This window comes from Xiphophorus maculatus, chromosome 15 (genome assembly GCF_002775205.1).
Source record: "Xiphophorus maculatus strain JP 163 A chromosome 15, X_maculatus-5.0-male, whole genome shotgun sequence".
In the NCBI taxonomy this organism is placed as follows: domain Eukaryota; kingdom Metazoa; phylum Chordata; class Actinopteri; order Cyprinodontiformes; family Poeciliidae; genus Xiphophorus; species Xiphophorus maculatus.
This window is the reverse complement of record NC_036457.1, coordinates 4,516,270-4,544,125: the sequence shown is the minus strand read 5'-3', so window position 1 is coordinate 4,544,125 and position 27,856 is coordinate 4,516,270. Positions and strand designations below refer to the sequence as shown.

The window sequence follows — 27,856 nt, the reverse complement described above, 5'->3', positions numbered from 1 at the left end:
AATTTAAGGCTTTAGGAATAAATAAGAAAATAAAAGCCGTAAAAGTTTTAAAATTTTCTCCTGAATCCCAGAAGTTTAGAAACGGAGCGATGCGTTTCCTCCTCAGGTCTTCCAGCCACTTCGTGTTGTCAGACAGGTTCCAGTAATCCTGCAGGTGTAAATCATCCTCTGTTTTTCAGGTGCAGAGTAGTTTGTTTCTAAATGTTTCTGACGGATCGGTTACCTGTACAGGTGAGACTCACTCAGACTCTCTGGTTCTTTATTGTGGTTTTTGGCTGCTAAACATTTCATCATTACAAATATTCTTTAACTGATTCTGGAAGAAGTAAAAGCAGTAGTGTCCAGGTGTGACTCCGCCCCCAATACCCGTCCGGAGCCAGGGGGCGGAGTCAGATTAAAGGTGGTGAGGGGGGGAAGAGTAAAGATCATCATTTACAAATCAAAATTATTTTTCTCCTACAACAACGACGATGATGATGATGATGTGCAAGCTTAACAAAACTTTAAAATAATTAATACAGTGTTTTTCTTTTTTTCCTCAGAGTGAGACCTCCCGTCCGTCTGAGCGGCTAACGCATGGAAAGTGTTTTTAATACAGACGAGGAAGAACAGGAAGTGACTGGTCCCAGGGCCGTCGAACCGGGGCGGGGGGCGGGGCTACCCAGCAGGTAAAATCCATCCAGGTAAAACCGGGGAAGGGGCGGGGCTACCCAGCAGGTAAAATCCATCCAGGTAAAACCGGGGAAGGGGCGGGGCTACCCAGCAGGTAAAAGCAGCAGTAACCTCAGACTCACTCTGTCATGATAAAATCCTCAAAGTAAAAGCTAAACTCCCAGTCTTCAGTCTGTTCGATAAGCCCCACCCCCAAAATACATGGGGGTGGGCGGGGCCTAACGTGTGCAAGGGGCGGGGCTTAGGGCTCCAGTTCCAGGCCGTCCAGGGTGAGCTGGCTGCGGTGGGGGGAGTTGGGGCTGGGGGGGCTGCTGGGGTTGGAGCTGTTGGAGGGGGTCGAGTGCTTGGTGGAGTCCGAGTCCGGCTGGGCGAGCGAGGGCGAGAGAGAGAGAGAGTGTAAATGGAGGGAATGTGAGAATCAGGGTGTACAAACTTTCAGCCATGAGGCACAAAATCATCACAGGAAAAATTCACTCAATAATAAACTGAGTTTTAGAAATGGACACTCTACCGCTAACCTGCTAACGTCACTTTTTAGCTTAGCGTTCTAGCGGTTTTGCTAACTTTGAAAACATTCACTTAGCTTTATGTAAATTAATTTTTCCAGATAAATTTTAAAGTTTTGTAAACTTTGAATAAAGTTTATATTCATGCTCTTATTTTGAAGTCTGTGCTGAGCAGTTCCATTTCCTGTCATATTTTCTACCCAGAATGCAACAGTTTAAAATCTCCTGATGTCCTTCATGTTTACTGTAGTTAATTATGCTAAATTAGCAACAGAGTTAGCAAAACTGAACAGCTAAATAACTGAAACCAGGAGTGAAAGAGCAAAGAACCACTTCCTGTAGGCGTGTAATGACAGATCTGATCCTGTAGAGGGCGATATGCTGGAACTCATTTGTCAGTGACACATGGTGGGTTAAATTTGGCACAATAGCTTCCGCTAAATAATATGTAGAATAGAAACAGACGTTATTGTTCTGCAAAGGGGCAAAAGTTACTAAAATATAAAAACCAGATCCAAATACAAGGTATGAGCAACTGAGTCACTTTTCCAAAAATATACCAAAAGAGGAGCTAATGTTTACGGCTAGTGCTTTAGGCTAGGCTAGCGGAGTTAACTTTTTAGTGCCCAAAACTGAAAATCACAGAATATAAAAAACATAAACAATGTCTTGGATGTCTGCACTGTTACAGGAGAGGATTCTAAGTTTTTGGTTTGATTGTTTCTGTTTTGGAGTAAACTCCGTCTTCTAAACTACTTCCTGTACTAATCAACTAACTCAGAGAAAATAAACTTTTGAGGAAAGGTTGCTGGATGTTTGTGAAACCTGATTAATAAATAAATTGTTGTGTCCAACATTTTGTCTGAAAATCTCATCCTAAACAATTAAAAACAGATGTTTTGTTGGGCCACTTAAAACCCTTCAGAGGGCCACAAACGGCCCACGAGCCGCACTTTGGACACCCCCGCCTTTAAAGGAAGCCGGCGGTGTTTTACCTCTCGGTCCAGGTCCAGGTCCGGCTCACAGGCGCCGCGTGTTGAAGCTCCGGAACTGAAATCTGGACCAACAAACACAAACATGAGCAACGCAGCACAGCTGAGCAACGCAACTCCTGGTTGTTATTTTACTTTGCGTTGCCGGGCCAACCCGGCAGGTTTTCACCTGAAGCCGTGCGCGTAATGTGCGACTTGCTCCTGTGTTGCCGGGAGATGCTGGACAGTGGGCGGGGCTTGTCTCTGATTGGGTCGTCCTGGGCGGAGGGCATCACACTCTGAACACAGAACCAAAGAGACGCCTTGACCGACCAGACAGCGCTCAGTTAAATATTAATAATCTGGATTATTAATCTGGTGCTGCTGGAGCAGAGTAAAAATAAGATTTAAATATAAAGGCAACAAAATCGCAATAATTTGATCTGTTTCCATGGATTTTTATATTTCAGCGACATTAATGTTTTGATAAAATCTCTGTTAAAATCATTTTATTCTATTAAACTCAGCCTTAATTGGCCAAATTAAGTAAAATATGTACATTTTTAAATCCCATAAATTTGAAAAACAGATGAACCAAATTCTGGGTCGTTTTGAGGTGAACAGGTTCAGAACCGGAGCACAGCTCAGTCCTTCGACCCTGTTGCTACGGCGACCCAGCGAACGCTGCAGCAGGTACAAATCAGGCCGCTGCGTTCAAGTCACCTTCAATCAGTAGGAAATCTGAGTTTGTTGTTTTCCTGAAGCTGCAGGAGAAAGAGAGCAGCTGCCTACCCTTCCCAGAGAGGAGATGGAGGGAGAGGAGGAGGAGGAGGAAGGCTGCAGGAGGCTCTGCTGGGAGGAAGAGGAAGAGGAGGCCTCCTTCTGCAAGAAGGCGCCGGCCGATGCCGACGTCATGTGATAGATGTGCTCAAAGTTGGAGGGGGGGGAGATGAGGGTGTGACGGGAGGAAGAGGAGGAGGGAGAAGGAGACGGGGAGGGAGAGAGGGAGGTGAGGTCACCGACCTGAACAGAGAGGAAGAGGAGGAGGAGGAAGAGGAGGAAGGAAAGAAGAGAGGAGGAGTCAGTGATGACCAGAGTTGTGAGAGGAGAACATGCCATGCAGGGAGGAAGAGGAGGAGGAGGAGGAGGAAGAAGAGGGAGAAGAGGAAGAAGAGGAGAAAGAGGAGGAAGAGGCGTTACCAGGGGGAGGTCCATCAGGACCTGCATGCCGTCTCCCGGTCCCATGTGGGCCACGTGGTTGAAGTTGGTCGGGTTGGAAATCATCTTGGATCGGAGCTCCGGGTCCCTCAGCATCTCCCTGACGACAGGAAGCAGAGGGGCGGGGCTTAAATACGATCAGCTTAACAGGAAGCAGAGGGGCGGGGCTTAAATATGATCAGCTTAACAGGAAGCAGAGGGGCGGGGCTTAAATACGACCAGCTTAACAGGAAGCAGAGGGGCGGGGCTTAAATACGATCAGCTTAACAGGAAGCAGAGGGGCGGAGCTTAAATACGATCAGCTTAACACACAGGTGTCAAACTCCAGTCCTCAAGGGCCGGCGTCCTGCAACTTTTAGTTGTGCCTTTGCTGCACCACACCTGAATGGAATAATTGGGTCATTAGCAAGGCTCTGGAGAACTGATCTACACAAGGAGGAGGTCATTAAGCCATTTCATTCCAGTGTTTTGTACCTGTGGCACTTATAAAAACTGCAGGACACCGGCCCTTGAGGACTGGAGTTTGACACCCCTGGCTTAACAGGAAGCAGAGGGGTGGGGCTTAAATACGACCAGCTTAACAGGAAGCAGAGGGGTGGGGCTTAAATACGACCAGCTTAACAGGAAGCAGAGGGGTGGGGCTTAAATACGATCAACTTAACAGGAAGCAGAGGGGCGGGGCTTAAATACGATCATCTTCCTCACTCGTTCATTTTCTGAACGGTGATGAAATCACAGCAGAGGAAGTTTCTCTGTAGCTCACTAATTGCTGCCGTGGCTTTAACTCCATACTGTTTTTAATTAAATGATGGAAAAACCTGACGACCATTTTGTCAGATTACGGCTCAACACTTGGTGCAGACAGAGATCATCAGAGGGAACTAATCAATCAATCAATCAATCAATCAATTCAAGCTTTTCCCGGTTCTGAGGATCCGACTCACCTCCTCTGCTGGAGCCGCTCCTCTTCTGGAACCTTAAACAGAAACTTCCTCTTGCTGCGAGTCCGAACCATCAGCTTCCTGCTGTGGTCCGACGTCTCCGGGATGGTGAGGTCTCCCTCTGCCAAGACAGAGAACCGTCAGCCGGTTCCGGTTCCGGTCCAGGTTCTGGTTCTGGTTCTGTGTTTGTACCTGAGGAGGCGTTGCTGAAGTAAACCAGGCGAGGCGGCTCTGAGCTCAGCAGGTTCAGCGTTCCTTCAGCGTTCAGGGGGCGGAACTGGGGAGAGAGACACGGTCAGCGCTGATTGGCTGAGCCCTGATTGGCTGGCTGAGCCGAGCTCTGATTGGTTACCTTGCGCAGGGAGATGGTCTGGACCCATTCGGTGGTGTGGATGTCGAACACGTCCACTCCGTACTCGCTGTAAACCGTCAGGTGGGACGAGTTCGAACCTAAAGATCAAAAATAAATGAAACGATCCCACAGCATGATACCCCCACCACCATGTCTCACTGATTCTCACTCTGCTGCACAGGATCACAGTATTCTTGTTTCTAATAACTGTAAAGAACTTCCTGTTATAGTCCTGTGCCGTGTATTATTAGTTATTTTGTAACTTTTAATCTTTTTATGTGTGAACATTTAAATGTGAAGCTGCTGTCCAGCAGGAATCATATTTACAGTCAGTATCCTGCAAAATGACTTGCCAATATTTCTAAATTATCGTCAGAAAATCGATTCTGAACTGCTGGAGGAACGGATGGATGTGAAAAGATGTTCATTAATATTTCATTTTACTTATTGGAAGCACACAGCTATTAATATTTGAACGGGTTTTATCAGTAAGAGCAGCAACAGGCCTGTTACAAAAAGCAATAAATCAATAAACAGCATGATGAATTACAACCAGATCAATAATTTCCATTTGATTCATTTATCATTTTTCTACCTGGATGATAAAGTATTTAGTTTGGTGATTTGGTCGTTTGTTCTTAGGATAAAACTGTTTCCAGGAGCTTCATCATTCAGTTTGTTTATTTACTTTGAATCTTTAAAGTATTAAAAATTCATCATAATTTAAAGTTTATTGATCTTTGATAATGTTATTATTATTATGCTATTACTGTTAAATTACTGGAAAATGGTCTGAAAAGAGCAACATAATGGTTTCTCGTAACAACATCATTAGTTCTGGTGACATCATCATCACCATCACCATCAGGGTGACCTACAGCAGGCCAGCGGCGCCGCGGGCCACATCAGCTCCTGGGTCCGGGAGCGCCGGCCCTGCCCGTCCACATAGAGGCCCAGCTGGCTGAAGCAGAGCAGAACCTCGGCGGCGCCGACCTCCAGGGCGTGCAGCGCGTCCATGGGCTGCTGGGCCAGGAAGGCTAGGGACGGGTCGGCCGGGTTCACCAGGCTGATGGGCGACGACTCGCCCTGCAGCGCCAGCAGGGCGAAGCCGGACGAGTATCCCACGCACAGCCGGTCCCGCAGCATGCCCAGCCACTGGACCGTGCCCGGCGCCTGAACCTCCCACAGCTTCTTGTGGTACGGCTTCGCCCGGCTGATCTCGTAGCACTGGACCTGCGGGGCGGAACCAAGGGTTTAGAACCGGGCCGGACCGGACCGGGCCGGCGGCGTTGATGTCTCTGACCTGGCGCTTGGCGGCGGCCAGCAGGCAGGCGGGGCCTCCGGGTCGGAGCAGCCCGGTGGTCAGAACCTGGCAGTTCTTGGTCTCTGCCAGCTTGGTGTCGAAGGACGACTCCGCCCCATCCAGAACCCCCGACGGGTAAAGGTGGACCTGCCGGTTCCGGCCGCACAGCAGAGCCACCATCTTCTCCTTGGGAATGAGTTCGATCTGATAAACCTTCTTACTGTCAGCGGCCCGGACGATGACTGCAACACAGACAGAACCATCAGAACCCGCCTCCCAGAGCCCCTCGGGGTTCCGTTGCTGGTTCTGTTTGGTTCTAAGCTCTGGATGTCAGAATCCGACCCAGTTCTGGTTTCTTCTGGTTTCTGCTCTAAAGTTTCTTCATGTTCTGTTTTTTCCTGCATTTCTGAAACGACGGTCCGTCTCTGACTCACCGTCTCTTGTAACCTCGACGATGAACAACCCGTCTTCTGTTCCCAGAGCGATCCTCTCCCGATCTGCACAGAGAAAACACAGAAATGGACCAAAGATCTGAAGAAAGATTTAGTTTATTTAGTTTATATATCAAACTTTTACTACCTTGTAGCAAAGAAATTTGGGGATTTTGAATAAACAGCAAAATGTCATCAGCATAAAGAGAAACTTCATATTTAGAATACTGCAGTTACTTTATTCAGGGTTTTACAACTTTATTCTTATACTTTAATAACTATTATGACTTTATCCTGTTGATACAACTATTGTAGTTTATCACGGCTTCTCATATTTTTACAATTGTGTTAATGACTTTATTGTTTTATTACTTTATTCCTGTTTTATTACAGTAACATGTCATCAGCATAAAAAGAAACTTTAATTCAGATTTCAGGTACTAAAGTTCAGATAATTAAAACTAATAATTAAAGGACAATTTCTCAGATTTTTATTTGTAAAAAATGTTTTTTATAAATGTTTTGGACCAAATAATGCAATACTTTGAATATTTTGTATTTGTAAACACAAAAGGCCAAGAAAACAAAAATTTGTGGTTTAACAAGAGGAAAAGTCCATAACCAGACTGAAAAAGAACTGAGTGACCAGAACAGAACCACAGACCCGTGGTTCTGACCGTGGCCGGTACTGACCCAGGACAGCGGCGCACAGTGCCGTCTTGATGAGGGGCAGCGAGGCGTCGTAAGCCTCATGCAGGATGTGGACCTGCTGGTTCTTCAGCTGGTTCTTGGTCAGGATGTTCTGCAGACTCTCCAGAACCCGGACCCACTTCTTCTTCTCCTCCTCGCTCTCCGCCAGCACCAGCAGCGACACCGAGGAGAACTGCGAGCTCAGCTGCGACGACGTCACCTGCATCAGCGACAGTAAGGATGCGGCGGCCGGTAGGAGGCCGAGCGCCGCAGGAGGCGGGGTTTCCTACCCTGAAGATGCAGGGGATGTCCTTCCTGGTAGCGTGGATTACGTCAGACGCCAACACAGAGCTGACGGACAGATCTTCATCTCTGAAACAAACCCCAACATTAAATAAACACGGACATCCATCTTCCAGTGATTAACCTTCTGGCCCTGAGTTCACCTGAGGTCCAGGACCAGACTGGCCACCACGCCCGGCTGGGTGGACTTCCCCTCTGGAATGTCGTAGAGAAACAGTTTGCAGTCCGACACCACAGCAAACGCTCGCTGCCAGCCCTTCTTCACGCCGCTGGGCTTCGGGATCTGAAACAACAAAACGGAGCAAGAGAATCTGAAGCCATGGCCGCTTCGTCTGAACCTCAGGAGAAGACGAAGAAGTGAAGAGCCGCTTTGCTGGAGGCCAGCAGCCTTACCCGGACGTAGCCCTTGTAGGCGGTGCCGATGCCCCTCTGGACGTCGATGCCCTGTGGCCTCTTGGCCTGATCCGCCGGGATGGGGCACAGCAGGGGGGCGTGGTCTTTACAGGCCACATGGCAGATGAAGGAGCAGACTGGAGACGCATGGAGAACCCATCAATACCGAGACGAGCAACACACCGAGCAGATTCTGCACTGGATGAAACCGCAGAAACGTTTACCTTCGCAGGCGTATCCCTGGCGACTGAGGCCCACCATCAGGGAGGTGCAGTGGGAGCAAAGCGTGGGGCTCGAGAACGTTTTGATGCTCAGCTGGTGAGCTTTGGGCTGGAAACACAGGAAACATTTCATAAAGAGTCAAAGAGTTTTAACCAGAAAAACCTGATCCAGATTTTACTGTAATCATTTAGAGCGGTTCAAACAATCCCAAAAATCTGGATTAGTGTCATTAAGACAAATCAATAAATGTTTCAGAAAGACAAGGGTTCTTGGTTTTTGGGAAAATAAATCTAAATGTCACCAGCGAAGAGTGAAATGTGATTTATCTACAAAAGATGGAATTCAAAGATGAGATTCCTGAGAGCAGAGCCCTGAGGAACGCCTGGTGAAAGAAGAAGAGATGTGAGAGTTTCCTGAAGAACAGGTTGAAAAAAAATGATCCAGACTGTTTCAGTGTTATGATATATTTTATCTATGAACCTCCTGGTGATGAAACTCCATTCAGAGGCGGAAATGAACAAAACAGCCTCAAATCTCAGGAAACAAAACCTGATCAAAACCAACTTAAATTACAAACAAAGTCTGACTGACTGAGTTTGAGTTGAGTCGTTAGAAACCAATCAGAGGCGGCGGCGTACCTTGAGTGTAGCCAGCGCTGAGCTCTGTAAGATGGGGGAGGGGCTTTCGGGAACCGATGCCGTTTTTCCGTCCTGTTGACACAAACCGAGCCGGTAAACAAACTTCTACAACCACAAACCTCCAGATGCTGGAACTGTGGGTGGATGACCTCAGTCTCAGAGGCGGAGGATCGGGAAGGCGGCGTGGGGAGCGACTTCTCGGGGGTGGAGTCTAAATCTCCCGTCTGAAAACGACAGAGAATGAGTTTTAGTCGTGAGAGCGGTTCCGGTTGATCAGGACTTTGGTTCTGATCGTTCTGCTCCGACTACAGGCTGATGAAGACGAATCCACAGAGACGAAGACAAGAACACAGCTACGAGGACCTTCATGTGTGGGAGGGGCTTAATCAGTGGGAGGGACTATGTGAAGTGGGTGTGTCCACTCTGAGGTCTTCCATGTCATTAGTGAGCAGCTATGATTGAGGTTAGATGTGACCGCTAGGGGGCGATGGAGGACCGTTGGAATGGGTGGAGGAACGCCGAGGGACCTGCCCTGCCGGGAAAAACTTACTTCTTCCCAAAGGGCGAGCAGTGAGGAGGCGGAGCAAAGTGACGCCTCCAGGTCACAGAGAGACACAAGCAACAGTCATTTAGTCATCAGACCTGCTGGCGCTGTGATTGGTCAGAGCATGGCGAGCAAACTCACCCTGAAGGTGAGGTCCGGAACCAGAGGAGACGTGTTGAAGTAATCGAACATGGAGTCCTGGAAGTCTGGGAGCTTCAGGCCTGCAGAGACACAACGAGTTAAACACAGAACCGGGTCTGGGTCGGCGTCCAGGACAGATTCCTGACCTTTGTCGGAGCGGGAGCGGCTCTCCTCCACCTCCTTCTTCAGACCCTCCACCTGCTCCACCACCTCCTGCCTCTTCTCCTCAGACTCCTTCAGCTTACTGCGGGCGGACAGACAAAGGTGTATGAGGCGGCAGCGCCTAGCAACACAACATTCCCTTCTAAGCCTGAGCCGAAGTGACCCCTGACCTCTCCAGGTTGATGTTGGCAGCCTTGACTTTGCGCAGCTCCTCCTGGACCATCTGCTTGGCCTTCAGCTCGGCGTCCAGAGCCGACTGCAGCTCCAGACGGGCCGACATGTCCAGCTTCTGGCTGCGGCGGACCTTCCACAGCGGGTCCTGCAGCGGGACGGAGGAACCGAACACAGCAGGATGAAACTGCAGCAGCTGCATCATGAGCACAGAACAGCAGCCAGTAAGAGCAGCCCATGAAGCACACAGTGAGGAAGCATGTGATGAACACATTTCAGGACAGGAAGATTGAAAACGCTTCATAAAAATCACTGATTTCACTCTGACCCTGATTTCAAACAACCAGAAACTTTAAAACCAAATACTAACAGCAACGTCTACAAACCAGCAACCTTCAGTAGCCTAGCGCGCTTAGCTTCCGCTATATTAAATCTAAAGCGCTAATTTATTAATTTATGTCGCTGTTTTGTAAAGTTTCAGTTGAATAAAGTTTATCTGTTTTGAAGCTTTGAAGTAGTTAAGTCATTTATATTCCTGTTTAGTGTTAGCTTCAGCTAAATACCACATTGGCACAGCATGTTAGCATTTACCTTAGCTAGAAACCATGGTGAAGTAGCTCTTTAGCATTAGCTTCAGCTAAATACTATGTTGTGTAATCAATTAGCATTAGCTTCAACTAAATAACATATTGATGTAGTTCTTTAGAGTTAGCTTAATGCTATGTTGGCCCATCTGCTTTAGCATTAGCTGGAGCTAGCAGAACAAATGGTGCCCAGAACTGGAATGATCTTGGATCAGTTCCAGTTCAGAAACTCCTTCAGTCGGGTCCAGAACCTTGAACTGGTTCTGTTGATGGTCCACATGCTGCTAGCCATGCAAACGTCCTACAGATGAGGCGGAGCGACTCCTTCATGGCCCAACACTCACCATCCTGTCTCCACCAATAGGAGGCCAGGGCTTCCTAGGGGGCGTGGCCACTCCTGACTCAGGCTGCCAGATCGAGTCAGAAAACAGAACCAACACTGAGGAGCTACAACGGGTCGGACCGCAACATTAACACACTCCTTTACAATAAAAGCCTCTATGTTGCTGAAGTGAACATGTTTAAGCTTTCAAAACGAGGGCCGGTGCTGAAGGTTCCCAGGAACCAGAGACCTGACCCGGTTCTGAGGGAGTTTGGGTTACCAGAGGTCGGGCTCCCAGGCTGGAGCTGCGCAGCGTCTCCAGCTCCTCCGTCATCTTGGTGGCCAGCGCCTGCAGGTAGCCGCGGGCGTCCTTCTCATCGCTGACCCTGAGCAGAGAGGAAACAGCGGCTGTGAGCGCGCGGCGCCCCCTGGTGGCCGGAGGAGGCGGTTCTGATGGGTCAGCCAATCACCACTGGATGATCTCTGCGATCTGAGCCTCCCAGTGCGCCACGCTCTCCTTCTTGGAGGACAGGTAATGCAGGTCGTCCTCCAGCTGCCGGTTGTTAGCCGTCAGGGTTTCCACGAACGAACACAGCTGCAGGAGGAGATCCGATTAGATCGGCATTTCTCACATTAACACTCTCTGGTTCTGGACGGGTCGGCTCACCCTGTCATTCTCGGTCGTTAGCTTGCGGTTCTCTTCAGTCAGCATGCTCTTCTCTCGCTCGATTTTCTCCTTCAGCGCAGCGATGATGTCTTCCATCTCGTTCTGCCTGTAGAGCCACACACACACCGGGTCAGAACCCGGTCCCGTCCCGACCCGGTCCGGTCTGCGGAACCCACCTGTTCCTGTTGGCTTTGTCCAGCTTGTCCCTGAGCTGCAGCAGCTCCTTGTTGGCGGTGAGCAGCGCCCCCTCTGACTCCTGCAGGTCCTTGCGGAGCGTTTTGATCTCGCCGGAGTGGGCCGAGTCCTTCCGGAGCAGCTCCTCCTCGTAGAACAGAACCTTCTTATCCAGCTCCGCCTTCAGCCGGGACAGCTCCTGCTGGGACTCCGCGCCGCCACCGCCGCCGCCCGCAGCTCCTCGGCCCTGCTGGGACTGCAAACAGAACCACGGTGACTGGGCTGCTGCAGGGAACTCTCTGGTTCTGGTTCCGGTTCTGGTCCCACCTTCAGGCTCTGCAGCTCCGTCTCCAGCTGTTTGGAGTAAACTTCGCTGTTCTCCCTCAGCTTCCTCTCCTTCGATGCCTCCGCCTTCGCCTCGTCCAGCTGAGCCTCCAGCTGGCACACAAACAAAGGCTTTTATTGTGAAAGGATAGCTGCTTAAGGAGTAAAACATGAATAAGAATAAATACAGGAACATCTGGAAGACTTCAATAGTTTGTGTCATTTTGATGATTGTGGCTCACAGACAGTCCTTAAAACCCATAATAATAATATTAATAATAATGTTATTAGTAATATGGGCTGGCTGGAGGAGAAAAAGACACAAAAGGTCGTTGCTACAGAAACTGGTTGTTCCCAGACAGGTTCCCAGATTTTTTAAAGTATTTTGACTTTGATCTGTGGTATTGTAATTTTCTGAGACACTAAATTCTGGCTTTTCATTTCCTGTAAGTCAGAATTATGAAAGTGATAAGAAATAAAGGCTGGAAATGTGTCAGAGTGTGGGATGAATGAGAGTTTCACTTTCTGACGTGGGACAAAAATATTCTCACAATATTTAACACTTCAGATGTCAAAGTTCAACAGAAAAGTCCCTTCAATGTGGAAATGAATGAAGTATGTCTCCCTCTGGTGGCTGTGGAAAGTAACTGAAGCTTAAAGACGATCAATCTTTTGTCATATTTGGTCTGAAAATGAATTTGCACACCAAGAAATATGACTGAAAACTCAAAGATAAACCAGATTATTACCAAGAAAGATTTCCATCAATTCCAATTAATTCTACTAATCAAACAGAGCAGGCTTGTGTAGACGAAGTGTTGTGTTTGTCAGTAAGAAGTGGAGAGTGTGATGACCAGAGCTAATTCAGGATTTCACTTTCAGTGTCAACAGCAACATTTACCAATATGACACAAAATTAGACTTTAAGAGTCCCAGGTTTTCCTGGCAATCTGCAGGAAGCTTCTCTAGTAATAAGTCTTTTATTTTGAAGAGTTTCATTGAGCCTTCCTCACCTCCTTGCGGTTCTTCTCTGTCTTGCGGATCTCCTGTCTCAGGGCGTCCATCTTCTGCATGAGCGCGTCCATCTCCTCCTCCTTGTCCCTCAGCTGGCGGGACAGGCGCTGCTTGGAGGAGCGCAGCTCGGCCATCCGCTCCGACAGCTCCGAGAACTCCTGCAGGGCCAGCTTCCTCTGGGAGTGCGCCTCCTTCAGCTCCTTGGTCTGGCTGCGCAGACGCTCCAGGGAGTCGGCCAGCTGCTGCTCGGAGGGAGAGGAGATTTGGAGACTCCGACTTTGTGAGGGACGGGGGGGAGATGGAGAGGACAAAGGGGACGTGGAGAACAGAGGGGAGACGGAGGGGACAGGGCGGACGTGGAGAATGGAGGGGAGACGGAGGGGACAGGGCGGACGTGGAGAACGGAGGGGAGACGGAGGACGTGGAGAATGGAGGGGAGACGGAGGGGACAGGGGGACGCTTACCTTGTGGATGTCGTCCTTCTCCTGCCTCAGGGATTTCACCTGCTTCTCCAGGGCTTTCATCTTGGAGGCGGAGCTTTCGTAGTCCTGCCTGAGCGTGACGGCCTCCTCCAGCTGGTGCTCCAGCCTATCAGAGTCTGCCACATCACAGGAGAACGGGTCAGGATCGGTACCGGGCCGACAGAGGCCGGAACCGGACCGACTCACTGACCTGCCAGCTTCTTCTTGAGCCGGTCGATTTCCTCGTTCAGCTTCTTGATCTCTTTGTCCCGGGTCAGAGTTCCTCCCCGCGCCGGAGCCTGGAGGGCCTGGGTGGACTCTGAGGGGTCAGAGGACCGGGTCAGGGTCAGAGACGGACCGGGTCAGGACCGGAACCAGCCGGTTCCTTCCCCAGGCGTTTGCCCACCTTGCAGTTTGCGGTTGAGCTCCTGCTTCTCCTGCTCCAGGCGGCGGATCCTCTTCTCAAACGCCTCCACCTCCGAGCCGCCGCCGCCGTCCGGCTCCGTTCGGACCCCCGGTGCCGCCTGGCCAACCGCGCTGCGGTCCGAGAAGCAGCTGTTGGTGGTGAAGGTGAAGCCGACGAAGGGGAGGTGCTGGCCGGTGAAGCCGGTGTGAGACACCGGCGGTCCGATGTCCTGAAGACAAACAGAGCCGTGAAGGAGCAGCGGAGGATGACTACAAGTTCTGATTCAGGTCCGGTGCGGTCCGGGCCTCACCGGGTTCTTCAGGACGTCATCGTCCACGTCGAAGTTGGAGGTGTCGGTGGGCGAGGAGACGTCGGGGATGTATGGCGCCTCGGCGGAGCGGATGTTGTCCCAGTCGATGCTGCTGAAGAAGGCGTGGCCCTTGAAATCTGAGATGCCATTGAGGCCCAGCCGGCGGTCCCGGGAGCAGAGCAGCCGCTGGATCAGATCCTTGGCGTCTTCAGAGACGTCGGCCACATGGGAGGGGAACTGGAAACGCTCCTGGAAAACAGACAGGAAGTCAGGACCGGGGGACGAGCAAAGAGAGAGAGAGACGTCCGTCCACTGAGGGACACGCTCCCATTTAGAGGACAGGAAGTAGGACAGGAGTCTGGAGACGAACCGTAACCTGGAAACGGCAGCAAGACTCCAGCCAGAGTAATCTGATTACATTCTGGGTTCACAAAGGAAGGAAGAGTAGAAGATGGAGCTGGGCAACATGGCTGAATAACACAATACTAATCATAATACGGGTCAATAATTATCAAATTATTATTGATTAGTTTTATTTTTAGATATCCGACATCCAGCCAAACTGGTGGCGTGTCACTTCCTGTTTCAGCCAGCTTTCATTTCACACCGTTTTTATTTCAAGCAGCTATTAGACCCGATGGAGAAACCTGAAACTGCTGCTGCGCAAGACAGGCTGTTGCTAGGCAACCAGAGAGCGAGCGAGTTAGTCGCTGGAACAAATCTTGCTCGCTGTGAAGGAAGGAAAAGTAAAAAAAGAAGAACAGAAAGTTTGCAAGGACGGAAAAAAGAAAGAAAGAGCAGAGAAAGGAGTGAAGAAGGAAAGGTATCAAGGAAAGAAGGAGAGGAGGCAAGGAAAGAAAAGTAGGGAAGGAAGGAAGGATGTGCAGTAAGGAGAGGATCCTAGCCGTGTCTCGTTGTTCGTTTCCTTCAGTTTGTCAGTTTCTCCTCTGAGGTTCGGATCAAAACAAACTTTCTGACATCAGGAACATTCTGCCTGGATCTCTGCCGGCTCAGCGGTTCTGGTTCCGGTTCTGACCTCGTGGTTCATGATCTTGCCGTAGGTTTCCACCAGTGACTCGGCGTAGAACGGCGTCTCTCCGTACAGCATCTCGTACATGCAGACGCCCAGCGACCACCAGTCGCACTCCGGCCCGTAGCGGCCCATCCCGTCCTCCATCGCCTGCAGGATCTCTGGGGAAATGTAGTCCGGGGTTCCCACGGCAACAGACGACTGCACCTGCAGCGCACACGCAACAGGATACACAGGCTTTTATTCTGAAGGGTCACAATTAAATTACATCTTTTCTTTCTTTCTGAAGTTCAGCTGCAGAGAAATCAACCGAACTGACCCGATCAGAACGACACGGGTCTGAGTCAGGCTACAGGAGACAAGGAAAGAAGGAAGGGAGGAAGAAAGGGAGGGAGGGAGGGAGGAATGATGGATATTTCCAGATATTTACGGATCTTTTCGTTTTTCCAGACTGAATCTTCTTTTAATTCTGATTTCCAGTCATGGAAAATCCTGGAATGCGTTTCCAGGTGTTCCCAGACTTTCCAGGTCCCTGCTCTGAGTGAATCCCTTCACTGTAAAAACGAATCGGCTTCCTGTTGACTTTATTAAAATCTCGTGGGATCAGGAACAAACTGCCAGAACCTGGGCAGAACCTGTTGGTTCCTCCAAACCAGGCCTGGAAAGGAAACACCATCGGGTTTTATAAACAGAATCAGGATGGGATCAATTTAAAATCTGATTTAAATTTATTTTATTTAAACATCCGGATCTTTTCTGTTTGCTGTTTGTGTGGAGCGATAGGCTTTCCTCCTGTTCAGATAGGAACTTGCTGAGTCTTGTCTCATTCCTCACAATGTGGAATGCATGACCAGTTCAGTTCACAAATCATTTCAGTCCAGTCACATGCATTCCACATTTATCCTGCTTATTAAAATATTTCTGCAGGTTTTTAAGGCTTTTTAAAATTGTTATTAATTCAATTTAAGACTTTCTACTTCAACCTGCAAAGTGGCGATAAATGTCCTCTCCATCTCCCCCCCGTCCCTCACAAAGTCGGAGTCTCCAAATGTCCACTTGGCCAGTTCCTAGCCGCTAGTTAGCATTAGCATCAACTGTCTGAAATAAAGATGTCGACTCAAACTTTTGCCTGAAAGAAAAAAACTAAACTGTCCAACCAAGACAAAATTTAAGACGTGTGATTGTTTAAGGCCGACTTGTTTTTTTCTATTAACAGTCTTAATTTAAGGCCTTAATATTAGATACATGCATTTAAGACTTTTTAAGGACATGTGGACACCAGGTATCAACCAGCTGTAGGCTATGATGAAGTATTGAACAGTTTGTCAGCATGAGGTCTAAAGAATGACGGCAGTGAATTCACTACCAAAGAAAACTGACGATGGTCTTAAAGGCAACATTTAAGCTTCTACCTTCCTAACATTAGAATGCTTCGCATAAAGGTGCCTACTTCCTGTAAACCAGGCGCGACAGGAAGTAGCTTACCGTTCCGTCCTCCATCATCCGCAGACACGAGCCGAAGTCGGCCAGCCGGATGTGACCGTTGACGTCCAGCAGAACGTTGTCCGGTTTGATGTCTCTGGAAAAGCAGCATTTAGACTGTTACGGCGCCTGAAGGCTCCACCAGGGGGCAGCATTCGATTCCTCCAATGGGCAGCAGCTACCTGTGGATGTACTGCTGCTGGTGGATGGAGTGGATGGCCAGAACCATCTCTGCCACGTAGAACCTGGCCATGTCTTCAGGGAGACGGTCCTCAAACTTACTGAGCAGCGTCAGCAGGTCTCCGCCCACGTAGTAGTCCATCACCAGGTACTGCAGCACAGCAACAGGTCTATCAACAAGTCTCAGCAACATCAGGCTGTTCAGAATCCACCGGACCTACCAGGAAGTTGTCATCCTGGAAGGCGTAGTGCAGAGTGGTGATCCACTGACTGTCCCCTTTCACCAGGACGTCCCGTTCCTCCCGGAAACACGCCGTCTGCACAGAGGAGACGCCGGCAACACGTTGGCAACACGGCAGCAACATGTGATGAAGAGGAGGAAGACTGGACTCACCTCGGCTCTCTTCAGCATCTCCCACTTGTTCAGGATCTTCATGGCGTAAACGCGCTCCGTGTTCTTCATCTTCACCACGGCAACCTGAGAGAGTCAACACGGCCAACGATGTTCCAGATTAAGGCTTCAGTAGAACACAAGCTGATTATTTTAGTAATCAATAATCAATCAATTATTCCCATGATTAAATTAAACTGATGCATTCATCTTCAGTTAACTTGATAAATAATCTCTCTCTCTTTTCACCATTTATAGACTTTGTGTTGGATGTTTGATGAAAACTCAACATTTCTGGGGAAAAGAGGCTGTTTGCTCGCTCTGTGTTATGCTAATAGCTGTTAGCTTTTCTAACGCTTCAGCGGATGTGAGAGCGTTGCACAACGCAAATAATCATCCGGCCTGAAAACATGGAGTAAATAGTAAAACATAATTTAATAAAGCTTTGAGGCAGATAATTTGCCTTGAGGAATTTTAATAATCGGGGAACTAAAAACATTTGATGAATCGGTACAGTGCTGTTCTGTTTAAAGATGGCCGCCAACTCTGGATGGATTGTAAAGTTGTTCAGAGCGACAGGATGATCAGCAGACAAAGGAAGAAAGCTAACAGCTAACAGCAATTATAATGTAAAAGTCGGATAAATGTGACATAAACACTTCGCTCCCGGAACAAATCAGATTTTGTGGTGAAAATGTTTAGCAACTGACCACATCTAGAGCTTCTAACTTTTCCAGAAGATTTGATTGTTGATTTTTGTTCTTTCAACATGAAACCTGAAAACCAGGCAGGATTATCTTAAAGAAAGAAATAAAACGTAGGATTATTCTGTATTTATCAACTCAACAGTTTCCCCCACAGCATCATCCTGCCACAGCCATACCCGACCCAAATTGTTCCGTTTTGTAATCACCTGAGCTGTTGCTGCAAACTGAAACTGTATTTTCTGTTCTTCATGTTGTTTTCTGACCTTTGGCAGCTTCAGGTTTCATTTCCCCATTAAGGAGTTTTAATGGAGTTTGTTTAGGGATTAAACTGAGCTTCCAGAGCAGAGCTGCACCTTTAAGAGCTTTGGCTGAACAAAAGCAGCCACACCTGGAATACCTGCCTGATCACGGCTGCGGGCCCGGCCACGCCCGCTCTGCTCTGCTCCGCATGTGTTTGTGAGGACCGACCCGAAGCCGTCGGTTCAGGACGTTCCCCACAAGCACAGCAACACGGCGCTACGAGTGTTTGAGTCCCGAGGCGGCGGGCAGGTGTGGCTGCGGCACACCTTTCCTCTGGTATGTGGGCGACGCGCGCGCAGACACACACACACACACACACCAGCAGCAGCGTGGATCAGCTGGTTGCTCAAGCGAGCGTTCCTGAGGAACCTGCGAGCGAAGGAGGAACGCTGCAGCCTGAACAGGAAGTGCAGGAAACTCTCATTTCCTGCTGGATCTCATCCCGTCCACATCCTTCCTATTCTCAGGAATTTGGAATAAAATCCAAACCCAAAGGAAATTCAGATCTGCTCTAGAAACTCGGTGACTATTGGTTACAGGTTTTGACCTCCGTCTGAACTCGGCTCCTGGAAACGGACAGAAACACGAGTCCAGTCGGATCAGAACCGATCCCAGCCCGGAGTCATTCAGAGATGGAAACAATAAGTCCCACAGCCAAGAGGAAGGACTTCCTGTAGGAGGGAATCCAGACAACTTCCTGCTGATCTAGAGTGACGTTTCTACGCTCCAGGACTCACCAGAACCAGGCAGTCAGGACGCTGCTAGCATCTCAGCAACACAAGAACGCCTCGCTGCTAAGCTAACATGCTAATAACTGAGCCAAACAGCATCTGCCCAGACTTATGAGGGAAATAAAACATCTTGATTCATCAGTACGCAGATGACATTCAGATTTATCTTCATTTGAAGTTCAATCAGTTTTCAGCTAAATCAACTTTTTGATTTTATTCCAATCAGTAGCCATGTTTCCATCCAATTCTCCTGCAAATTTTGAGCATTTTTTTTTAATGTTGCAAAACAGAAAATGTTGTGTTTCCATTTTCTGGGTTGGAGCAAATCAATCCTGCCTTGTTATCACAGCTTCACATGGCTGTGATAAACAGGAAGTAGAGGTTGCTAAGTAACTTTGAATTTTTTCAGTGTGGTGCCTCTGGTAAGGCTCCAGTGTTTGGAGACGTTTCACTACGTTTGAATTTATCTGGTAAATGTGTTTAAATTTCCTTCTCAGAGCATCAACTCTTTCCCATAAAAGCCACAAAAAAATTACAAGTGAGCACAAAAATGTTTTTACATAATTGAGGAAGTTATTTTGAATGTTTCCATTTTCATCTACTGTGATGTTTCACACAACATCGTCTGACAGGTCAAACCAGAACGATCTGCGTTTGTGTTTCGATGGGGAGGGAGTCGGTCATGTGACCTCTGTTGGGTCATGTGACCTTTGTTTGGCCATGTGACCTCTGTTGGGTCATGTGACCTTTGTTTGGCCATGTGACAGTGATGCGAGCGTTTAACTGAAGCAGAGGTCGGAGGTCGGTCAGAATAGAGGAATATATTTAATGTCTGTAATTATCAGTTGAAATATTAACTCTGGATGTTGATGTCGGCTGAATTTACTCGATGCATCCCCGCTAACGTCGGGATGACTTCATATTGAAGACCAGACGTTTAGAGTCGTAACTCATAGCAACAGCAGCTGGTTTTAAGCTGACATATGATGATCTATGTTAATAGAGAAGTTAATAAATTCCCATTTATTAACGGTGACCTTGAACGGGTTGTTTAGCTGCAGCGGAACCATCTGGGTGTTTACGCTCCGAGGCCAGGCTCCCTGCTGGACCTGGACTTTGACTGGGCCCGTTATCGCAGCGCTACGACTGACAGCAGCTGCACTGTGGCGCTGCAGCCAAAGCAAACAACATCATGCTGGGGTCAAAGTTCACCAGCCAGCCTGACCAGCAGCGCATGGACCCAGGTTCTGGGTTCTGACCAACACTTTTAAACCGGGTTCTTCTGACCAGGTTTAGACCCAAAACGGGCCGCTTCAGCTTTGAAACTGTTTCCACTCAGGAAGTTTAGGATTTTCATCAGGAAGTGGAAAGAGATTTTTTTTTATTCCTCTGGTTAACATTTTTAAATACAGTTATTTATATTTATTAACAATTATATATTCAGTTTGAAGTTTGCAAAACGAAGGAAAGATAAAAGGCCACAAGGAAGAGAGAAAGAAGATGAGGAAGGAAAGGAAACAAGGACAGAAGAGAGGGATGCTTCCAAAAAACAGAGGAAAGAAGGAATAAGAGAACGGAAGGAAAATAGCAAGACTGAAAGAAAGACGCAAGGGAAGGGAATGAAGGAGAGAAGGAGGTATGTAAGGGAGGAATGTAGGAGTGAAAGAAAAACATGAAGGAGGGATGAAGGTCACAGAAGGAAAGAGACAACCTTTAGAGACCTGGACAGAAAATAAAGTCTGGAAATTAGAAAAATTCTCCCATTCTTTTATTTTTCCTTTCCATTTCTATCCAGACCCAAAGAACCGGATCAACTTCCAGACAGATCCGGATCAGAGTAGAACCGGACAGGTACAGAACCGGACCAGAGTAGAACCGGATCAGGAGTCCTACCTCCCCGAAGGCTCCTCGTCCGATCACCTTCAGCATCTCGAAGTCGTCTCTCTTCAGCCGCATGTCCTTCACCCGGCTGGTGAACGGCTTCACTGCAGACACACAAACACACGTCGGACCTCAAAGGTTCTGGAGAACACCGGGCCAACAGAACCGACCCGATCTGGAGGCGCTGGGGCCCCGCAGACCGCCGGCCCTGAAGCATCTTTAATTCATCTGATCTGGGATCAGATTTATCTGGGTCGCTCTGAAGCAGAGCCCAGAATAGAAACCACAGAACCAGAACCGGGCGCAGGCAGGACCCCAGACCGGTTCTGGAGAACTTCCCAGACGGATCCGATCCAGATCCAGAGTTTTTATCCCCTTCAGAGAAGGATTTCTGCGGCGTCACCATGGCAACACGTGATGGAGCCTCAGTTTGTTTTCAGATTAAAGACATTTTCAAAAACGTCTGCGTTTCCCCGGCGACCAGCAGCTCGTTTCTACTCTTCATCGGCAGGAAGGTCGGGTTAATCTGGGCCTTTAATGATTCATGTTTAAATGTAAACATACACCACATCAATAATTGGTTAAATGTCTCAGTTGGATTCTGACCCAGTTTTTAAGAAAAGTCCAACAAGTTTGATGTTGAAGCCAGTTTGGATGAAGGTTTGGAACCGGTGATCTGCTGGAACGGCAACAATTTGACCCAAAATGACTGGATAACCAGGATGAGAGAGACCAGAACCTGGACCTGGACAGAGGTCCAGCACATTGGAGGAAGCATCATGGTGTGGCAACCAACAGGTTCCGAGCAAGACGATGATCCAAACACAGAGCCAACCCGGTTCTGGAAGGGATGACGCAGACCGACATGTCCACTGAGCGGTACAGCAACGGACGGTCCAGTACCACACTGGGTTCGTTTCAGTTGACAGCGGTACAGTCCGGTTAGGACGGAGCTCCTGGCGTCACTCAACCCGTCCACAGAACCACCAGAACCTCTAAGATGATGCGATCTCTCGTAAGTCAACATCTGTAGTGTGACGAGAATTCATCCCACCTCCAATCAAAAAGCTGGACCATAAACAGCGTACCGACCCGTTCGGTACCACTGAGTGGAAACGAGGAATTTGTTTCTGAATCCAACCAGAAATCTGTTGAAAACACTAAACTGCCATTAAAATCCTTCTGTGCCAGTAAAGCCATGAAGAGCAGATAAATATCAGACGTGTTGATATTATTTTTGATCCTGTGTGGAGAAAATGGATGATATAAATCTGATAAATCTTCATTCAGCTGGGAAATCTCTCATTTTCCTAAAAAAACAAACATCTCAAATGTGTTACTAAAATTTTTTTTTACTCTCTTAACGACTGGATCTGACTTGACTTTGTTCTGAAGAGATCCACTACAGATAATAACAGTTCTGAATCTGGTTCTGAATAGATCTGGTTCTGCTTTACAGCAGCTCTCATCGTTTCGTCCATTTATTCTGCTGATGTCTTCATGCTTCGTTCAAACGGACATTAAACCTCCGAATTGAGCCGAGCAGAACCTGATCGGAGCATCTGAGCCTTAAGCAGCTCCTGGATCCAGGTCATTTAAATCAGGACAGGCTCTGAAACAGGGACAGACTGAACCAGGACAAACTGGGCCACCAGGCAGCTGCAGCCTCCACACTCAGCCGGGCCTGGTTCTGGCTGTGAGCAGAACCAGGCCCGGACCAGGTCAGCCCGCTTCCCCTCCAACTCCTCTCATTGGCGATGGGCAGAAAAACTTACATTTTTATGTTGTTGAATCACAAAACCTGCAGATTATTTGACTTTTATGTTCTAAACTCTTTAAAGGGGCAGCAACCTGTTTTTCAGAGAGATGGTGTCATTTTGCAGCATAATTCAGAAACTGTTACCTTCTGTTGTCAGAAAACGCTACATACATCAAATATGACATGATGCCTTGAAATTGGGTCTCTGTCTCTTTAAAATCTCCTGCTCTTTCTGAAGCTCCGCCTCCAGGAAGTCATCCCAACATGGCTCCTCTATTAACTCTTTAAACGTTTTTACCAGCGTTGCTTTGAGCAGCAGCTCCTATAATGAGCTCAGCAGCTGGTGGCTAATTGCTGCTGGCTAGTCTGAAGGAGCTGAGAGGGGGAGGAGCTACATCTTGAAGGCGGGGCTAGGTCCACCCAGGCGTTTTGGACAGCTGAATGGTTGCCATGGAGATTTAAGGATTTCTCAAACATGCATAGAAGAAAGCAACACTGCAGGTTTGATTTTGATGGCATTTTAACGTGACACCGCCCCTTTAAAATGAGACCTGCAGTAGATTAAAGCAAACCAGAAATCAGTACTGGCTCAGTTAAAGCCTGATCTGTGGCCTCAGCTTGTTGGACCTTCTGGAATAATCCAGATGAAGAATTAGAGCTTGTCTTCATAAAATCAGTGACTCTGGATCTTCTTGGCATCATTAGAGGCTCAGTTGCGGTTCTTCTGCTCCTTCCTCCCAGGACCACACCCACAGATTTCCCAGGGATCCCAGAACAGATCCCTGATCGTTTCCAGAGCTCCCATCAAAGCTCCTGTCATTTCCTAACCGGAAGAGCCCCGCAGAACCCGTCCAGATCATCCATCACCCCTCAGATGTTCCCGGTCCAGACCTGTTCAGTGAGAAGAGCCGGTTCCGGTCTCGGTTCTTACCCCAGTTCAGGAACTCGGTGATGTGCTTCTCCCTCTTCAGCGGGGAGTTGGAGCACTCGGTGTAGAGGCAGAGCAGCAGGTCCAGCAGCGCCTCCACGCTCAGGCATCCCGCCTCCTTCTGCTCCAGCAGCAGCTCCTCCAGCCGCCGCAGCCGCTCCTGAGCCGACATCCTACCCGGCTGGGACGCTCCGCTCCCCCGATCCGACTCCCGCCGCCGCCCGCCCCGCTCACCGAATCTGCGCCGCCGCCGAGGCTCCGCTTCCTGCCGAGGCTGCTAGCAGCAGCTAGCCCGTTAGCTCCGGGAAAACATTCCCGACATTTTGAGCCGCCGGGATGTCGCAGAGTTCTGGCCGCCTTGCGCTCCGTTACAACCGGCCCGTCGCGTCGTGAACCGAACAGCCAGCAGGCCCGCGGCTGTCCGCCCTGCACATCGGCTTTAATCCGGTAAATCTGGACTTTCCGCTCAGAAATCGGGACGTCGGTAAGAGCGTCGACTCTCAGGCTGACCGCCGCAGCTCCATGTCCCCCGGTCGGTCTATCACTCCGGGAACGCAGCCAAGAGTTCCGAATCTGAACCGACTGGACTCGGGGCCTCCGTCGGAATCGGGCCGCGGCGTACCGGGGGTCTACAGGCGGTTTTTGGTCAGTTTGAGGCGCCTGCCGGTGTGGCTGATCAGTGGGAATATGGCTGAATCCAGGTCGGATCATCCAGAACAAGTTGAATGTGATGAGCCTCATTTCCGGTCAAAGGAGCTTCAAAATAAAAGAAGCTTATTCAGCAGCGTTGAATAAGTTGATATTTTGTAGTGTATTTTTTGTTTGTTGGAAATTTGTCATAGTCTTCTGAGTTGAAAAGCTAATTTTATTTTTATGTGTACAGGGGGCAGATATTATAAGTCTGGTTCTGTTCATACATTATTTATTTTAGGTGTTCCATGAACTATTTACACTTATTATTGAGTGAATGAAATAATTTTTTTTTATTATTATTATAAATAAAAAATTAAAGCTTGGTAGTAACTTTCTGTCCATCCATCCATTTTTTAACACCTTGTCCCTAGTGGGGTCAGGAGGAGCTGCTGCCTCTCCAGCGAATGTTTCGGGCGAGAGGTGGGGTCACCTGGACTGGTCGCCTGTCTGTCGCAGAGGTAGTAACGTTGTAAGGTGCGTTTAAATTGTTTACATAAATTCCATTATATGATTATTATTATTATTAAAGTTGTTGTTTTTAGAATAAAATATCTTTTATTTCCAGCCACTGGGGAGTTATTTCAGGTGCAGCAGCGACATTGAGGCAAGTAGGTTCATACAAAAATTAAAAGTGTTTTATTTTTTTATATACTATATATAAAAATGTTAATAATAATACACTGTACACTACACTGTATGCTTGTTTTTATAAATACCAAACAGTAAACACAAAAACATGTTAATCATAAAATTGGTCAAAACTCGTTTTTTTTTTTTTTTTGCACATTCAACCTGGTAACATGCTCTTATTTTGAAGGCTCAAACCCAGTGCGCGGAAATTGGTCTCTGCTTTTGAACGAGGACGTTACAGATCTGTGCGTCTCTCCCAAAAGGACACGCACGCCCCGCCCTCCTGCACCGGAAACGCTCCAGATACATGACGTCATGTGGTGATTGACAAGAGCTGAGAGCGACTGGTACACACACACACACACACACACACACACACACACACACACACACACACACACACACACACACACACACACACGCACACACGCGCTCCCACGCACGCACACACACACACTGACATCATCATGTGACATCATCTGAACAATTAAGTAAACAAGGAGCTTCACTTGTTTTCAGACTTACAGTGGATGAAACGAATCAGGACACAAATAATCAAATCGAATTAAATTCTAAGATTAGTTGCATAATTTTATTTGCTCCTACTTAATAAAGTATTATTGATTTTTGAAATTTTATTTAAAATCTTGCAGATTTTTTAGATTTTAATCCTTTAATAAAAATTTCTAGTGTTAGTTAATTTATTAGAAAATGTTATATTTTATTCCAGATGTTCATATTAAGTCAGTTTCTTCATTTCAAGAAAATATTTTATGCAGTAAAGAACTTTTTTGCAGTTATTTATTTTTTCTGGGTTTGTTAAGATTTGGAAAGTAAAAAAACAGATTTATGAAACGTAAAAATAAGTTAAGAAAAAATTTAGAAATATAATATATATATATATATATATATACAAATAAATAAAAGTCATAAAAACATTACTGAAAAGAAAAAAACTTTTTTCTTTTCTGAGTTACAAAACATAAAAGTTAGACATAAAAATGTAAAAGTGATTAATATAAATTAAATCAATAAATTCTAAATTAATTTGTAACAGATATTGTTGTAAACATAACTAACACAAAGAACTACAGTTATGCTGTGGGTCTCAGTTTTCTGACTTTGCATCTTATATTCGACCTCAAATTCTAACAATGTGGTCAAAACACACATTTATTGAATGGAAGAAAAAACAAAATTGTTGCATTTGTGACAAAAAAAGAAGACATTCTGATTAAATTTGAATTTAGTTGTGAATCTGATCGTGTTGGTAACTCATATTTGTGTATTTAAAATTTTATTTTACTGATTCAACTTATTCTAAAATATGGTTCGATAGGAAGATTTATTAGAAATATAATGTCATGACATTTTATAGTTTTCCTGTTTCATTTTATTTTAAAAGAAATGTCATATTTGTTGTTTTACCGCCAGTGGCCACTAGAGGGGGCTGGTAACTCGGTGTGGCGGCACCAAAGCGCTGAAGTAGCTGCAGGTTCTGACCGTGATTCTGACCGGTTCTGGTCCGGATCAGGAAGCAGCTCTTACCCGCCACACCCCGAGGCTCCGGTGAATCCTGCAGCCCGTCTCCGTTCGTTTTAAAGCTGATGGTTCCGGATTAGCGGGGAAAGCTAACCGAACTTCATTCCTGAGGAGCCGGAACCGGTCGGACCGCTGCGCCGGTCTCATTTCTGCAGAACTTCAAACACGTGATGGCGTCGCAAACACGCACGAGCTCCAGGTGGATCAACACCTGCGGCTCAGGTGAACCGAGGCATGTTTGTTTATGTTTGATGTTGTCTTATTTAAATCAATAAAAGTCCTTCTGAACTTGTTCACAGCCCAGAACCTCAAGCCGATCAACGGCTTTAAAAATAAAGATCTGAAAAGTGCGGAGTGCATTTGTATTTAGGGCCTGCCTCAGAACTCTGCAGAACCGCCTCTCCCTGATGGGTTTCCTCCATCTGTAGTTCAGCCAGTCTGCATGGAGAACATCAAGTCTTCCCACAGAATCTCAGTTGATTTATGTCTGGACTTGGACTAGGCCATCCCTGGTTTTCCGGCTGGAATCTGAACCTCCAGCCCAGACTCTGGTCTTCTAACAGGTTTTCTTCCAGGATTGTCCTGGATTTAGATCCATTGCCTGTCCCACAGTGTGGGAGTGTTCTGTATCAGTCACAAAAAGCAATGAAAATGTCAGCAGGCGACTCCAACTTTTACCTGACAGAAAAGTCCTGCAAGAAAAAAAATTCACAAGATATAAAAGAATAGTCAACTAGAAAATAGTCAATAATCGTAAACAGAAAAACTAAAATGAATTTAAGACTTAAACTCAAGACGGTTGAGGCTAACTGTAGCTAGCTGTTTGCTTCTACTTGTCTGTCTGTTTGCCTTTTATCAGTTAAAAACTGTTTAATGACATTTTCAGAGCAAACCTGAAAACAATCCTTCATCATTTGTCACCATAAAATGAAATAGAAACAGAACAGCGATGCTATCACTGCTGAGGTCCAGCACATTTTTCCTGGGAACAGATAAAATCAGCAAATATTCATCAGAACTGTCTGAAAATAAAACAAATGTTTGACCAGATTGGCTGGAGTCCAACAGATGAGCAGAATCAGTCAGTATTAAACCTTTACTGCAAAATCATTTCTGCTTGTGTTTCCGTTTCCATGGCAACGTGCTTTTATTACTGAAATTTAAATAAACTGCTGTCATACAACAAGCTTTAAAATATGAACATTTATTCACCCATGTGATGATTTGCAATGTGAAGTGGTGAGGTAGACGCAGAGGCAGGCTAAATGTTTAGCTTGCTAATTAACATTTATCCTGAAACAAAATATTTGGTTATTTGCCCTTTAGTAAATTATTACCAACTCATGATGACCTCGTCGCCATGGCAACGGGAGGGGCGGAGCTTCAGGAAGCCTGATAAAATGTTTCCAAAAAGTTTGATCAAAGTAAGTCGCATCAGAAACCGGATTCTGCAGGTTTTATTTTTTTCCAGTGAAGTTACGTTATTGAGTTTGTGCTGAACATGGAGGAGGAAACTTCGTTCCCGTCTTTCTGCAGAGACTGAAACCAGAGCCAGGTTTCTGTGGAACTTCTTTAATCCAGTTACAGATAATTTACCGACTACTGGCAGTAAAACCTGATAATAGATTTTCATTTTCACTCTGGTTCTGGTTCCAACACCACATTCCACTACGATCAGAAAC

At 47.2% G+C, this 27,856-nt stretch overlaps 1 protein-coding gene and 1 long non-coding RNA gene across 7 annotated transcripts; one reads left to right on the top strand and one right to left on the bottom strand.

Moving 5' to 3' along the window:
- Positions 1–242: 242 nt before the first annotated feature.
- Positions 243–23,498, bottom strand: cdc42bpb (CDC42 binding protein kinase beta). 6 transcript variants are annotated; one of them, XM_023348204.1, is made up of 40 exons: positions 23,313–23,498; positions 20,635–20,726; positions 17,007–17,090; positions 16,834–16,929; positions 16,615–16,763; positions 16,436–16,529; positions 14,957–15,157; positions 13,921–14,169; positions 13,611–13,839; positions 13,416–13,523; positions 13,208–13,341; positions 12,743–12,985; positions 11,733–11,843; positions 11,408–11,661; positions 11,232–11,337; positions 11,035–11,159; positions 10,845–10,950; positions 10,587–10,649; positions 9,658–9,806; positions 9,472–9,569; positions 9,326–9,405; positions 9,191–9,235; positions 8,790–8,864; positions 8,641–8,712; positions 8,005–8,110; positions 7,781–7,917; positions 7,531–7,670; positions 7,375–7,456; positions 7,088–7,304; positions 6,398–6,460; positions 5,964–6,205; positions 5,539–5,893; positions 4,661–4,758; positions 4,501–4,585; positions 4,312–4,429; positions 3,350–3,467; positions 2,942–3,172; positions 2,340–2,448; positions 2,174–2,235; positions 243–1,036 (listed from the first exon to the last, which is right to left on the bottom strand). In XM_023348204.1, the coding sequence occupies exons 1-40, from the start codon at positions 23,479–23,481 to the stop codon at positions 914–916; spliced, it is 5,418 nt and encodes a 1,805-aa protein (XP_023203972.1). In that variant the 5' UTR covers positions 23,482–23,498; the 3' UTR covers positions 243–913. The 6 variants fall into 6 exon arrangements, with proteins under 6 accessions (XP_023203972.1, XP_023203976.1, XP_023203974.1 ...); XM_023348208.1 differs by lacking the exon at positions 2,942–3,172; XM_023348206.1 differs by lacking the exon at positions 9,191–9,235.
- Positions 23,499–24,378: 880 nt separating this feature from the next.
- On the top strand, positions 24,379–27,720 carry LOC111611426. Its single transcript, XR_002754050.1, has 4 exons — positions 24,379–24,476; positions 24,568–24,610; positions 24,820–24,979; positions 26,067–27,720. It is a non-coding gene; the product is annotated as an uncharacterized LOC111611426 (long non-coding RNA).
- Positions 27,721–27,856: the final 136 nt, after the last annotated feature.